The 16,176-nt window shown below is 39.9% G+C and overlaps 2 protein-coding genes and 1 pseudogene across 3 annotated transcripts; all 3 read left to right on the plus strand.

Moving 5' to 3' along the window:
* Positions 1–1,035, plus strand: LOC311499868 (trace amine-associated receptor 1-like; annotated as a pseudogene). The gene has a single exon. The product of its transcript is annotated as a trace amine-associated receptor 1-like (transcript).
* Positions 1,036–6,580: 5,545 nt separating this feature from the next.
* LOC311499119 (trace amine-associated receptor 1-like) lies at positions 6,581–10,419 on the plus strand (the record flags this gene model as incomplete). Its single annotated transcript, XM_084559984.1, has 3 exons — positions 6,581–7,020; positions 8,302–9,133; positions 10,362–10,419. The coding sequence occupies exons 1-3, from the start codon at positions 6,912–6,914 to the stop codon at positions 10,417–10,419; spliced, it is 999 nt and encodes a 332-aa protein (XP_084416110.1). The 5' UTR covers positions 6,581–6,911.
* A 4,159-nt stretch (positions 10,420–14,578) lies between these two features.
* On the plus strand, positions 14,579–15,901 carry LOC311499114 (trace amine-associated receptor 1-like; the record flags this gene model as incomplete). Its single annotated transcript, XM_084559979.1, has 1 exon — positions 14,579–15,901. Exon 1 carries the CDS (start codon positions 14,915–14,917, stop codon positions 15,899–15,901), a length of 987 nt encoding a protein of 328 aa, XP_084416105.1. The 5' UTR covers positions 14,579–14,914.
* Between the last annotated feature and the right edge of the window lie 275 nt (positions 15,902–16,176).

Here is a 16,176-nt window from a genome sequence, read left to right on the forward strand (position 1 = left end):
ATGGAATCGGTTAACAGGACTACTGTTGTTAGCGATGTACATCCGTGCTATGAAATAGACAATTTTTTGTATGTCCTAGCAAGCACACCTAAGCTGGAATGTGTTTTATTATATATTTTCCTTGGTTTGTTAGCTGTCATAACAATATTTGGAAACCTCCTCGTAATAACCTCTGTCATTTACTTCAAACAGCTGCACACTCCTACTAACTCTCTCATCCTCTCTCTAGCTGTGACTGACCTTCTCGTTGGGATTATAGTCTTTCCTTTCAGCATGGCGTTCTCTCTCAGCTCATGTCTCTATCATGAAGATCTCTTTTGCCAAATGCGAGGCAGCTTTGATGTATCACTTAGCACATGTTCTATTCTGAATCTATGTTGCATCGCTGCTGACAGATATTACGCAGTGTGTCAGCCTTTGACTTACAGAACTAAAATAAATGCTCGTGTTGCTATGACCATGATCCTGATATGCTGGAGCATTTCTGCTCTAACTGGAATTGGTATAATAAGTGCAGGATTAAGCCATGAAACGTGAAGAAAACTGTTCTGTGGGTGTTCTGTTATCAAGCACTTTAGGGCCTACATTTTCATTTTACCTGCCAGCAACTGTAATGCTTTGTATCTACCTTAAGATTTTTCTTGTTGCACAGAGACAGGCACGCAGCATCCAGAACACAACAAAGTCTGGGGCAACTGTCAGTAAGATGGAGAGGAAAGCCACCAAAACTCTGGCTATTGTTATGGGAGTTTTCCTGATATGTTGGACTCCTCTTTTTCTTTGCATCACCTTTGTCCCTTTTAGTAGTAATCCTGTCCCAGTTCCTGTGATTGAAACACTTAACTGGGTCACCCTGGCAAATTCAATGCTGAATCCATTTATTTATGCCTTCTTTTACAGCTGGTTCAGATCAGCTTTCAGAATGATTATTTCTGGTAAGATATTTCAGGGTGATTTTATGAATTCAAACCTGTCTTGATTAATTGATTAATTGAATGTATCACTTAGCACGTGACAATGTTTGTCACAATAAAATAATACATATTCTGCTTATACTTGCATGCAAGTGTTTTGATTTTTTTCTTTTCAAAAATCGCTGGAATACATTTCCACATAAATAAAATAGGCGATTGATAAGTAATATAACTATGTAAAATAGGTAAGTATCAGAAACAAAATTTTAGGATTTCTATTTGCGATTGAAAGCCATGGTAGAGTCTGGCTATGACTAAATTTTCATACAGGTGCAAAATTGTGTTCATCCTTTAAACTGTAATTACTATTCCTCTAGAACACTGGAGAGTTTTGCCCTGGTTGATGCAAGGACACTTGGTCGAGTTTTCTCCCAGGTAAACCCCACAACCTGCCTTTTAGATCCAATTCCCACACCATTTTTTAAAACATTTTATGGGCGCCTTGAGGAACAGCTTTTAAACATTGTGAACTGCTCTCTTCAGACGGGTGTCTTCCCCACCTCCTTCAAAACGGCGGAGGTGAAGCCCCTTCTGAAGAAGAGCAATCTAGACCATAACATTCTTAATAATTACCGGCCTGTATCCAACTTACCATTTTTAAGTAAATTTTAGAAAAACTGGTTTTTAACCAATTAAATTATTTTTTAAAGACAAACAATATTCTAGAGAGGCATCAGTCTGGTTTTAGGACGAACCACAGTACAGAGACAGCCCTTTTAAAGATTTTAAATGATATCAGGTTCAACTTGGATAATCATAAACTTACAGTCTTGGTACTACTGGATCTAACCGCCGCCTTTGATACAGTAGACCATCACATTTTATTAAACAGATTGAAGAACCTGGTCGGCCTCTCTGGTACTGTTTTCAACTGGTTCGTCTCTTACCTCACAGATCGCCACTTTTTTGTGAGTATGGATACATGTTCCTCAGGAACCCATGAGATCAAGAGTGGGGTTCCCCAGGGGTCAATTTTAGGTCCAGTTCTTTTTAATCTATACATGATTCCCCTTGGGGATGTCATCAGGAGGCACGGCATCAGCTTCCATAGTTATGCTGACGATACACAACTGTACATGGCCGTGTCTCCTGATGACACAGGGCCTATTGATGCCCTTTTTAATTGCATTTTAGATATCAAGTCATGGATGGCAGCGAATTTCCTGCAGCTCAACCAGGACAAAACAGAGGTTTTAGTCATTGGTCCTGAAGGCCAGAGAGAGAAACTTTTAACAAAATTACAAGATTTTAAACCATCGCAAATTGTAAAAAACCTGGGCGTGATTTTTGACTCTGAGCTTAGTTTTATTCCACATATCAAAAACATAACAAAGATTGGTTTTTACCATCTTAAGAATATAGCCAGAGTCCGCCCATTTCTCTCTCAGGCCAGCACGGAGGTGCTGATGCATGCTTTTATCTCTTGTCGTTTAGATTATTTTAATGCCCTGCTCTCTGGTCTTCCCAAAAAAAATATCTCTAATCTTCAGCTACTTCAGAATTCAGCCGCACGAGTGCTGACGAGGACCAGAGGGCGGGAGCACATTACACCGGTTTTAAAATCGCTGCATTGGCTTCCCGTGCGCTTCAGGATCGATTTCAAGGTTCTTTTACTTGTTTTTAAGTGTCTTAACAGTCTTGGGCCTTCTTATTTATCTGACTTACTTTTACCATATCAACCCTCGCGGACCCTGAGGTCTTCCGGCACTGGCCTTTTAATCATACCTAAAGTTAAATCAAAAACACACGGGGAGGCGGCTTTTAGTTATTATGGTCCCCGATTATGGAACAGCCTGCCGGAGAACCTCAGGGCCGCAGAGACTGTTGATGTTTTTAAAAAGAGGCTCAAGACCCACCTTTTCAACCAAGCTTTTAATTGATTCTCTTAATATGTTTTTATGGTACGTTAGAAAGCATTTTATCTATATTGTTCCTTTCTTTCCCATTTTACAGTTTTAGTCCCTCAGTTTTTAGCAATTTTTAGTTTTTAGTAGTTTTTATCAGACTTTTTATTATTTCCTTTTCTATTTTTATTTTAATTATACGTTATAACTACATGTTTTAATTTTATGAGCTGAAAAGCATTTTATCCATATTGGTCGTTTTAGTCCTCGGTTTTTAGCCCCAGTGTTTCCTCATGGGGGCCGACCACACTGGGAGTTGCGGCTGGTCTACTGACGGGGGTGCTGTCCTGTGGGCGGCTCTGGCCCTGGTGGCTGGAGGGCTCTGCACCTTGGTGTGGGGCCTCCTGTCTGCCCGGGTCGGGGCTGTCTCTATGGCGGTGCTCCCTACAGTCGTGGGCTGGAGGCCCTCTCGGTGTGGTCGGCTCCCAAAGGTGGCTTTCTCCTTGCGCCAGGTCTTGGTGCCCGGCCATGTCTCTTGTGGGTGTGTGGGTGGGGTGTGTGGGGTGTGGGTGGGGTGTGTGGGACACGTGTGTGTGTGTGTGTGTGTGCGTGCGTGCGTGTGTGTTGGGGGGGGGGGGGGGGGGTGGTGTTTGTGTCTCGTGTCTCTGTGTTTTTATGGGGGTGGGAGGGTTCGATTTTTTGTTATGTTTTTGCTGTTTTTAGCCTCTGTGAGGCACTTTGTGTTGCTTTTAAAAGGCATGAAAAGTGCAATATAAATAAATTTGATTTGATTTGATTTGATTAGATAAACCAGTTCATGCTACAGTCCCTGACAAAAGTCTTGTCACTTATCCATTTTGTAGAAACAACAGTTTATAACCTGACTTTTAATTAATCCATTGGTTTTAGAAATGGCTCATATGAAAGCTAAAACCCTCCCAAATTATGTTTGATATACTAAAATAAATTTGCTTCACTGAAGAAAGATTGATCATTTAATGAACACAGAAAGGTCAGATTTTGGCAAGACAAAAGTTTTGTCGCCTACAGAAAGTAATGTGAAAATTGAACAAATCATTTACTTCAAATACAAAAATATGATGCATAACATCAGTGAATGAAGTACTGGTGCTGTGAGATCCATATTTAATATCTTGTATGACTTCCATGAGCTTGAAGGACTGCATCCATGCGGTTCGACAATGATTCATACAATTTATTGATGAAGTCATCAGGAATAGCAAAGAAAGCAGTCTACCATGGAGGCCATTTCGAGACAGGATTCTACAAACTGTTCTGGTTGACACGGGGACTTGAGGTGACCAGGCCTGGTGGAGCTCTGCTGCAGTGGAAAAGGGGCTGGCCTTGGATTTTCGAGCCAACAAACGGTCCTCCCGAGCAGTTGTCTTGCGGGGTCTGCCGGACCTGGGCTTGTCAAAAACATCTCCAGTCTCTTCAAATCTTTTTCTTATTCTTGTAAGACTGCTTTCTTTGCTATTCCTGATGACTTCATCAATAAATTGTATGAATCATTGTCGAACCGCATGGATGCAGTCCTTCAAGCTCATGGAAGTCATACAAGATATTAAATATGGATCTCACAGCACCAGTACTTCATTCACTGATGTTATGCATCATATTTTTGTATTTGAAGTAAATGATTTGTTCAATTTTCACATTACTTTCTGTAGGCGACAAAACTTTTGTCTTGCCAAAATCTGACCTTTCTGTGTTCATTAAATGATCAATCTTTCTTCAGTGAAGCAAATTTATTTTAGTATATCAAACATAATTTGGGAGGGTTTTAGCTTTCATATGAGCCATTTCTAAAACCAATGGATTAATTAAAAGTCAGGTTATAAACTGTTGTTTCTACAAAATGGATAAGTGACAAGACTTTTGTCAGGGACTGTATATTAGCTTCATGTGTTCTCATTTTTAATGCAGAAGAGGTGGTAAAAGCTTTCAGTAATTTCAGAAAATCATTATTGATTTTGACAGATATCAACAAGAAAACATGTTTGTAACTGAGCATCAGATGTGCCGAAGGGGGTCGATCAACAAAGATCACTAGTCCGAGAGTTCTTATTAATGAATCCACCAACAGGAAATCACTGAAATTCCCCCAAGCTAGTGTAGATGACTGATAAGCAGCTCCGGGAAATGTTTAGATTTTGTTTAGAGTCATGTGTGAATACAGAAGGTAATTGTCTGGAGAATTCAAAAAGAGTGACCTGGCATGTTGACGAAGTTGACAAGTCATCATGATGGACATGCCCTGCTCCTCCTCCTAAACACTCGATCAAGATGCTACCCCTCACCCAACAAAGGCTGCAGCTTTCACTTAATCAGAGCTTTGCAGTTCCCTGATGGCTGGCCTTGAGAGAGACTTGGGATTTCTAGTGCAACTTCTACTACGACTGACAAGGGGCATAAAGAAGGGAAAAGGGTACATAATGATTAAAACTCCAGCAAGATTTCTAGTATATAGTGTAACTTTATTGTTAATCCGATGAGTCTTTGCACGTTCCCTATAGGCAATGGGTAAAGTTGATCCGCATGCTCCATAGTAGGTACTATATGCGTAGCTATAATTTTGATCACTTTATAGTCTGGAGAGAGAAAGTTACAAATACAAATTCAGGTTTTGTAAAGTGGGGCCATTTAGATTTGGATGAGAATCCAACACTTTTCATTCAATTTTCAGATTTTCATTTACGTACTTAATGTGTCTTGGGCAGATGTGATGTTATCAGCAGACTGCCCATGTACAGCAGCTCATCGCTGTCAAACCTTAACTTAGTAGGATCAATCAGTGATAAGGATATAGTAGAACATAGAGCTAAACAGCAGTGAGTGAGGGATTGAGAAGCTAATCAAAGCCTCATACAAGGAAATCTATCACTGTTTTCTCACACTATCAACATCTGATGCTCATGGCGAGATCAGTTCTGACTTTCAGCCACTCTATTCCATTCACGTTCCATTTGGCCTAATGCTGTATCCCTCGTGCTACCTTTGGGGTCTCTGGGACCCCAAGCGAATGGACAGACAGATAGAGATCATGCAAGAGGGTAGCACGAGGGGTATTTGTGTTATCAATACATCAGTTTAATTTTGACATTTCAGATGTCGGATGCAGTTTGTTATCCCTAACTGAGGAGCAATAGTTTAATTAGATAGAGCTGAATACGTGTAAAGGTTCTGCCCAGTTAACGTCACATTATAACAACTGGTGACAGCAGCAAATACACATAAGAATCAAAAAAAAAAAAGGACAACACCATCAAATGTATTTAGTCATCCAAAAAAATAAAATAAAATACAGAAGAATCTCCCAGCTACTCAAATAAACATTGAATCATTGGTAATTGTTGCTTGGAGTTGGGATGTGGTGTCCAAGCTCTGATTGGATAGCAATTATGGCAATGCCAGCGGTTGGTGAATATTAAGCTTCTGAACAGCAGCACATATAACTGAGAACACCCCAAAGTTTCCTCATCTGTCTTCAAAGAGACGTCCATGTTGGTAGTGTCACGTGATCAGTGACTAGTCGGCTTCCTGCTTAAGCATCATGGCACAGCATTAAAGTCAACAAACCCACTAGTCTACACAATCCCTAACATATATACACACACAATTTTGGATAGTTCAACTGACAACTGCTAGCCATTTATTGCTAAAATTCATCTGGGCCTTTTCCCATAAAAACCTCGCTGTTTTATTAACATCACAGTATAACAGCTGACAACAGCAGTAAATACACATGAGAATTAAATAAAAAAAGGACAATACCATCAAATGTATTTAGCCATCCAAAAAAATGAAGAATCTCCCAGCTACTCAAATAAACATTGAATCATTGGTCGTTCTTGCAACTAGGATGTTGTTTCCAAGCTCTGATTGGATAGCAGTTACACCAATGCTAGCAGTTAGTGTGTATTAAGCTTCTGAACAGCAGCACATATAACTGAGAACACTCATTAGCACCTGTACTGTTCAGACTGTTAATGGTTCGGTAGTGAAATATTACTTTAAATGCATTTTCTTTCTATTGTTAATTGTATGCGTTATATTGTAGGAGATCAACAACATGGAACCAGAAGTTACAGTCAACAGGACTGACGTTGTGAATGACATACATCCCTGTTATGAGATAGATAACTTCAGTTATGTACTGACCACAACTCCTTCCATTGTATGTGTATTATTTAGAGCCCGACCGATATATCGGCCGGCCGATATTATCGGCCGATATTAGGCATTTTCAAAACTATCGGTATCGGCATTTATAATGGCCGATAAATGAATATTTCAAAAATAAAATAAAAACGAAACACACTTCAACCATGTCATGAGTGTTGGCGTTGTATAGTTTAGTTTGTCCACCAGAGGGCACTCTACACCGTCCCTGTTGGCAACACTCGTGTATAACTCGTGCTGATCCAGCCAGAGTCGGCAGAGAGAACCAGTTATCCACGAGTAAGATCATCGGTGAAGTGTGTTCATGGTGAGTTGGTCACGAGACATACATTGCTTGAATAACAATTAAAAGAACATCCCCATCAGTTCTCTTAACTCAAATAAGCATGACAAAATTCGTGACTATCATGTCCAGTTTTGCTGCTGTTAAATAAGCCGAGAGTGAAGCGGAATTAGCTAATTACGTTACGTTGTTACAGTGTAGTTGACTGACTGTCCTTTTAACTTTTGACAATGTGACTGAAGTATTTCTTTAATAGCGTGACAGTTATAGCAATGAGACGTATCATCTCTCCTTGGCCTGTTATATTGAAAATGTATGTTTTACAATTTGCAGTATGACGTTATCCATTGCTAAATTATGGCTCATCATAGACTAGCTAACCACAAAGCTAGCTAATGCCACTATCAGTGGAAGACCGCTAACGTTAACATTAATGAGCTTGGAAACCACAACGAACTTATTCTGCCTAAATAAAGTACTGTAATGATTACTGTATTTATAACTAGCATATCTCTAGTTACAGTCCCTGCATTGTAAAATGTAAGTTAGACTTGCGAGGAGTGAACATTTAGACATAGAGAAAAAGTATCAAACGTAGCTTGTGCAGCTTTTCTTTTACACGTGTGTGAAATCCAGTGACACCAAGTGTGCGTTGCAGACTGTCGTTCAGCCGCAGCATTAACGAGTCACATAATGGATTTAGATCGCTAAATAGTAGGTTTTAGAAGGCAGGCAGCAACTGATGATTGAAAATGGTTTGATGTAGCTTGATGGAAAGAATTTAAAAAGTGCAGGTAAAGGGATGCATTATCATATTATTTTAGTTAAAACTCATAAATAACTACAAATAGCTAATGTTAGGGAAATCTGTTAATGTTTTGTTGCGCGTTTCTGAAAAAAAAAAATATCGGCCGATATATCGGAATATCGGTTTTTAAAACCAACAAATATTTGTATCGGTATCGGCCTTCAAAATCCTTTATCGGTCGGGCTCTAGTATTATTATATGTTTTTCTTGCATTATTGTCTGTTTTTACAATATGTGGAAACCTCCTTGTTACAATCTCCATCATTTACTTCAAACAGCTGCACACTCCTACTAATTCTCTCATCCTCTCTCTAGCTGTGGCTGACCTGCTCGTTGGGATTATAGTCTTTCCTTTCAGCATGGCGTTCTCTCTCAGCTCATGTCTGTATCATGAGGGGTTATTTTGCAAAGTACGGGGCAGCTTTGATATATCACTAAGCACGTGTTCTATTCTGAATCTGTGCTGCATTTCTGTTGACAGATACTATGCAGTGTGTCAGCCTCTGACATATCAAACTAAAATCACTCATGTCGTTGTGATCATGATCCTGATGAGTTGGGGGGTTTCTGCTCTAATTGGAATTGGGGTCATAATTTCTGGGTTAAACAGTGAACACTGTGAAGAAAGGTGTTTAATTGATGTTCTAATGGCAAACACAGTTGGACCCATATTATCATTTTACCTCCCAGTAATCATAATGCTGTGTATCTACCTGAAGATTTTCTTTGTTGCACAGAGACAGGCACGCAGCATCCAGAACACAACAAAGTCTGGGGCAACTGTCAGTAAGATGGAGAGGAAGGCCACCAAAACTCTGGCTATCGTTTTGGGAGTTTTTCTGATATGTTGGACTCCTTTCTTTTTTTGCATCACCTTTCTGCCCTTTACAAGTAATTCAGTACCAGTTCCTGTCACTGAAACACTAAACTGGCTTACACTGTCAAATTCAATGCTCAATCCATTTATTTATGCCTTCTTTTACAGCTGGTTCAGATCAGCATTTAGAACAGGGATGCCAGGGTGAAATTGAACAGGGGGCCAGATTTTTTTCAAGTGAGACCTTAGGGGGCCGGATTATACTTTCGGACTGAAAAGGCCAAACACTGACTCAACACATGGATAGGTAGGCTATTTGAAATTGTTCATGAAGGCCTACACATCAAACATAAATTGCATTGGCACCAAAATAGCCTCACAATGAGGCCTACAATTACATAGCCTAAAGCAGGAGACAGTTACCCTCTGAAAACTTAACATTTTCCTATCCATGCAAGTAGCCTACATTTATAAATTAGAAATGCAACAAAATAGACTAGGTGCCAACAAAACACATTTCCTATAAATAACACAAGTGTAAACTGTCAATTACTTTTATTATATTTATTGAAGGCTTGCACATGAAAACACGTCAATGCATAATTAGGCCAATTAAAAGAAGGCCAGGCCAAGTAGGCCTAAATGAGTAACAGAAAGTAAGTGCCATGTGATCCAATATGAATTAGTAAAATAAAAAGGTTCTTAAAAAGGTTCTTGAGAAAAATAGCCAAATATGAGCTATCTAAAAACATTAAGCTTAAATTGGCTCAACAACAGATGAGGCACACTAACTTTGCCAATCACACACACACTACACAGGCTATCAGTCCCTCCCACCCATATCACACTGGATTATAAATGGGGAGACCAGCCTACTTCAGCTACATATTCAGCTACACATTACTCGTTGAAGCCAGACACCTTTTAACTTTCACCAGCTTGTCCATATCGGGGGACAGTTTCTGGGCAGTGGCAATTTTCATAATATCATTCAGATGTCCGTGCGTCAAGCGATTGCGCACTTTCGATTTATTAATATTCATGACGGAAAATGCCTGCTCACATAAATACGTTGTCCCAAACATACAAAGTATTTTACCTGCAAAGGCCGTGAGCTTTGGGTACTGCGGTGGCAAGGATTGATAAAATGATTCGATTGCAACAGATGCGTAGTTATCCTTCAACCGTGCGCAACACTGCAGTTCTATCAGTTCCATTTGAATCGCATCTGGGACCTCGGAAGCGTCAATCGTGAATGGAGAGCGAAAAAGTGCAAAGAAAATTAAATAAAAATTAAAATTAAAAAAAAGATAAAAATAAAATTAAAAAATATTTTATTTTTTAAAAATATATTATCACCAGCGGGCCGGATGTGAGGTACAGTCGGGCCGGGTCCGGCCCGCGGGCCGTAACCCTGGCATCACTGATTTAGAATGATCATTTCTGGAAAAATATTTCAAGGTGATTTGGCTAATGCAAATTTGCACTGACCTACAAGACGCAGGAATCCTCTGTTGTGATACCATACATTTTTCACACGTCATAAAAGTGGTGAAAGAAAACCCATTTGCAAAAAATTAAGCATCTTTGATATGACACTAACTTTTTTTGTTGTCATTTATGTTGACAGATGTTATGCAGTGTGTCAGCATTTGAAATACAACACTTACTTAGAAATTATCATGATATAGTTATATTTTACTTTCCATAGATTTTTATGCTGTGTATCTACCTTTGACATGGAAAGACTGAACATTTCACGTTTAGGCTAGCCAATACCTGCTAATTTAAAAATCTAGTGGTAGATGCTGGCATGCTAAGCATTGACGTAATTACACAGGGTTCATTTCATAAAAATAAAATTGTCGCTTTCCTTGCAGTATTTGCAGAAGTAGCTTTACTATAGCTTTATATACAAACTATGTATCTATATAATTAGCAAAAGCAAATTTAATGCAACATTTCTCACTTGTGGAACTCTTTTGCTCTTGAATTAGTGAAGTCTTAACGCTCTCCATATTGAAAAATGCTGTGGCATATTATTTTTTTCTCTTTGTTACTTTTTAGAATCTTGCATTATACTCTCCCAAAGGGACATACCCAGTTACACCCACAATTTGAGCAGATTTCATTCGCATTTTCCTTTGCCTTGCTTGATAAAATCTTATATGTGGCATATACTAAAGTAATATATGTTGTAGCCACTGTAAAATGTCCAAAATCCAGTGGCAGTACACTGGACAAATACAAATCCCATCTTTGCATATATGTTTTACCTAAACTAAACACCTCCATTATTTACTTGACACTAAAACATGATGATCACTCAACTACTGAATCAGGTGTCTTTTAGAATGTATGAAAAAATTCTAACCTAACCATTTGCAGAGATTCATTCATTCATTCATTCATCTTCAGTAACCGCTTGTTCTGTGAAGGGTCGCAGGGGGCTGGAGCCTATCCCAGCTGTTATCGGGCGAGAGGCGGGGTACGCCCTGGACAGGTCGCCAGTCTATCGCAGGGCAAACACAGAGAGACAGACAACCATTCACACTCACATGCACACCTACGGCCAATTTAGAATCACCTGTTAACCTAATGAGCATGTCTTTGGACAGTGGGAAGATGCCGGACTACCCGGAGAGAACCCAAGCAGACACAGGGAGAACATGCAAACTCCACATAGAAAGGCCCAGGGATTCGAACCTGGAACCTTCTTGCTGTGATGCATCAGCGCTAACCACCACGCCACTGTGCCTCCCCCTTTTGCAGAGATGATAAATAAAAATTATCCCATAATATATATCCATGTCAAAAAATGTCACACAGTGCTCCTGCCTGCTGTGAAATATCTAACATTTTTTCCCAACTTTCTGACAATGCTGAATTCATTCAATATGACATTCTTTAATAATGAGAGCTTTTGAAAATAATCTGTTCTTGCAGCTGTTAACTAAATAAAGAAATCTAAATAAGAATTGACAAATGAAATTATTCAATGATTACACTGTGTAATGCGATCATGTTGATGTACAAGGAGCTGCGTAGAGTTAAGTGTATTTCATCATTCACAAGAGCTTTAATTTACTTTTATCACTGGAAATTACACTGCATATGGAAGCTTCAGTGGTTCAAGATACATAACTAAGTTATAACTTGACGTGACTTAATACATAAGGGCTAAATATTGGGATATAGATATATATATATATATAAAGTATCTATCTAACTATGTGTCACGTCTTTGTAGAAAAGTTTGCATTGTTGACTCAGGCTCTTTCTTTCCTGCTGTGTGCCACGTGATGTAGGGGCGTTGTTTGTTAATGGTCCAGAACATGGTCCACAAACTGGACTACTTTGAGTGCTTTTTTTCTGGTTTGATGCTGTGAGAATCCCAGGTCTTAATTATCATTAACAAATAACAATTAATGTATACTACTTCTAATACTACTACTAGTAGCAGCAATATCAGCATCTCCACATAAAACAACTGTTACTGGCACAATGGGGGAAACACCTTGGATGTTTTTGCCCTTGGCTTGGCATGCTTCACAATATTCGAGCCTTAGGTAAAATTAACTGGGGGACCCAGCTATAGATGGTCCCGCTCGTCCGTAGTGTGTACTACTGTGAAACCTCTTATCGTTCTCATATTCTGTGCTCTATACGGCATATATCAGAGCCTTGTCACTGCCATTGTAGCGGTATCATGTACACTACCGGTCGAATAGCTTGAAATGGTGCAAAGGTAAGTACTGAACAGCCAGAGGTTAAAAAAAATAAAATAAAAGGTTTGGTTATCCAAAACTGAAAAATAATGTACATTTCGGAATTATACAAAAAGGCCTCTTTCAGAGAACACGGAGCGGGTTAACAATTTAAAGCTTACACTTACTTACAATCCTCTCTGTCTGCATAAAAGCAGTGTTGGAACACACTGTGGTACCAGACCCTCATGAGCATCAGGTGAACAGTATTGTACTGCAGAAAGTAGTGTGTTGCTACAAAAATGGCGAGAAAAAGGCAATTAACAATGGAAGAGAGACAGACCATCATAACACTTAAAAATGTAGGTCTTTCCTACAGGGAAATTGCAAAGAAGGTCAAGGTGGCAGTGAGTACAGTTTTCTTCACCATCAAAAGGCACTCAGAAACTGGGGGAAACTTTGACAGGAAGAGGTCTGGCAGACCCAAAGCCACAAGTGGATCAGAGGACAAGTTTCTGAGAGTTAACAGCTTGCGTGATAGGCGGCTCACAGGACAACAGCTTCAAGCACGGTTTAATAGGGGTCGTAGTAAGCAAGTCTCAGTTTTGACCATGAAGAGAAGACTTCGAGCTGCAGGTTTGACAGGACGAGTTGCAGCAAGAAAGCCATTGCTAAGATGTCAGAATAAGACAAAGAGGCTCGCCTGGGCCATGAAACACCGCCATTGGACTACTGAAGGCTGGAAGAAGGTATTATGGACTGATGAATCAAAATTTCAAATCTTCGGTTCATCACGCGGGATCTTTGTACGCCGTTGAGTAGGCGAGAGGATGGTTCCACAGTGTGTTACATCAACTGTCAAACATGGAGGAGGAAGTGTGATGGTCTGGGGCCGTTTTGCTGGATCCAGGGTCGGTGACTTGTACAGAGTGAGAGGCACCCTGAACCAAAACGGCCACCACAGCATTCTGCAGCGCCATGCAATACCCTCTGGTATGTGCCTAGTTGGTCAGACGTTCATCCTACAGCAAGATAATGACCCAAAACACAAGTCCAAGCTATGCCACTACCTCAGGAAAAAAGAACAAGATGGTAAGCTTGAAATCATGGGGTTGGCCAGCACAGTCTCCAGACTTAAACCCCATCAAGCTGGTTTGGGATGAACTGGACAGAAGAGTGAAAGCCAAACAAACTACAAGTGCCACACATTTATGGGAACTTCTGCAACAGACTTGGGAAGAACTTTCTGAAGAATATTTGATTTCTATTGTAGAAAGAATGCCACGAGTGTGTTCAGCTGTTATATCTGCCAAAGGTGGCTACTGTGATGAGTCAAAAGTTTAGAATACATTTTGGTCTATAAATTGATTCCATGATTTCTTTTTCATCTCAAATTGCTTTTATTTGTTCTGTGCTTTCATTTCAGAGTGCAATGAGCCACTAAACTGAATAAATTTCAGTAAAAAAATGGAAAAAGTGTGGTGTTCTATAACTTTTGACCGGTAGTGTATATCACTGAAAACATTGACTGATTCATTCATTTTCTATGCTTGTCCACTGGAGGGTCACAGGAGGTCCTGGAGCCTATCCCAGCTGTCTCTGGGCGAGAGGTGGGGTATATCACCAGTCCATCCCGGTCTATCTAACACAGAGACAGACAACCATTCACACTTATACCTACGGCCAATTTAGAATCATCAATGAACCTAGCATGTCTTTGGAGGTTGGGAGGAAGATGGAGGATCCGGAGAGAACCCACGCAGACACAGGGAGAACATGCAAGACAAACTGAGCTTGAACCGAATGAGTCAATTAAGTAACTCCAGCCAGCCTGTTAAGTTACCCGTGGAGATTCCAGCTATAACACGTGGTGTATTTACCTGTATTAGTATTATTATTGCATCCATAGAATAAATCTTATATCTAAATTCCAAGCCAAACACACACACACACACACACACACACACACATTCTCATCTCCGTTGTTATGACCTCTCACAGGATGCAGAATCCCACATCTGATTGGACAAGTAAGGCTTGCGGTTATTGCAGTCATAAAACAGTAACTAATAAATACCAAGTCTCGCAGAGGACCACAGTAAGTAAGGGCATTCATTAACAAATCTGGAGCATCTGAATCTTAATAGGTATGGCACCATAAATGTCTGAGTTGTGCCTTAATGCTGAACAGAACGCTAAGGAAACTGTTGAACTGCATATTTCTGATTGTTTACTTCATTCTGACTTTATGCCTTACTAATTGCAGGCTCACACAAGAATGGAAAGAGAAGTCAGTGTCAACAGGACCGATGTTTTCACTCAGATTAATCCCTGCTACAAAGTAGATGTCTCTTATACACTGACAAGAAACCCTTCCACAATATGTGTTTTGTTTCAAATTTTCCTTGGCTCATCATCTGCTGTAACTGTATGTGGAAACCTTCTCGTGATCACCTCCGTCATTTACTTCAAACAGCTGCACACTCCTACTAACTCTCTCATCCTCTCTCTGGCTGTGGCTGACCTGCTCGTCGGGGTGTTAGTGTTTCCTCTCACCATGGAGTTCTCCATAAGCTCATGTCTCTACTACGATGATTTATTTTGCAAAGTACGGGGCAGCTTTGACGTCTCACTGTGCACATCGTCTATTCTGAATTTGTGTTGCATTTCTGTTGACAGATATTACGCAGTGTGCCAGCCTCTCACATACAGAACTAAAATGAATCATCATGCCGTTAGTCTCATGATTCTGCTTAGCTGGTTTATCTCTGTGCTGGTTGGGATTAGCTTCATAATTGTTGGAGTAAATCAGGAGAAATGTGCTGAGAAATGTTTTATTGACGCTGTAATAGTAAACATAATGGCACTTATTTTCTCATTTTACCTCCCAGTGATCATAATGCTGTGTATCTACCTAAAGATTTTTCTTGTTGCACAGAGACAGGCACGCAGCATCCAGAACACAACAAAGTCTGGAGCAACTGTCAGTAAGATGGAGAGGAAGGCCACCAAAACTCTGGCTATTGTTATGGGAGTTTTTCTTTTATGCTGGCTGCCTTTTTTTCTTTGTACCACAGTTCTTTCTTTCAGCCGTGTTTACCTGCCACTTCCTCTGATTGAACTACTTAACTGGCTCGCACTGTCAAATTCAATGCTCAATCCATTCATTTATGCCTTCTTTTACAGGTGGTTCCGTTCTGCTTTCAGAATGATCATTTCTGGTAAAATAATTCAAGGTGATTATACCAACTCCAAACTGTTCTGAACAACCCTACCCTAAACCCTCTGGACTTCTCCGTTCGATGGCCTGTAATATTCAAAATAATGATAACAAAGGGCTGACACGGCTTTTACTTATTAAAAAATGAATCAACTAGAACCCATGTGTGAAGGTTTACTCTATATTTTTATGTCTTTACTCCCATTTTGCCTTTTATTTCTTTGATGTTTTACAATATTATTTATGGAAACTAAATGGTTGTTTCCCTCCTTTAGGTTTCAGTGTGCTGGATATCATGCCATGCAGTGCTTTAAAAGTGA

This window comes from Chelon labrosus (genome assembly GCF_963514085.1).
Source record: "Chelon labrosus genome assembly, chromosome: 14".
NCBI classification, from domain to species: domain Eukaryota; kingdom Metazoa; phylum Chordata; class Actinopteri; order Mugiliformes; family Mugilidae; genus Chelon; species Chelon labrosus.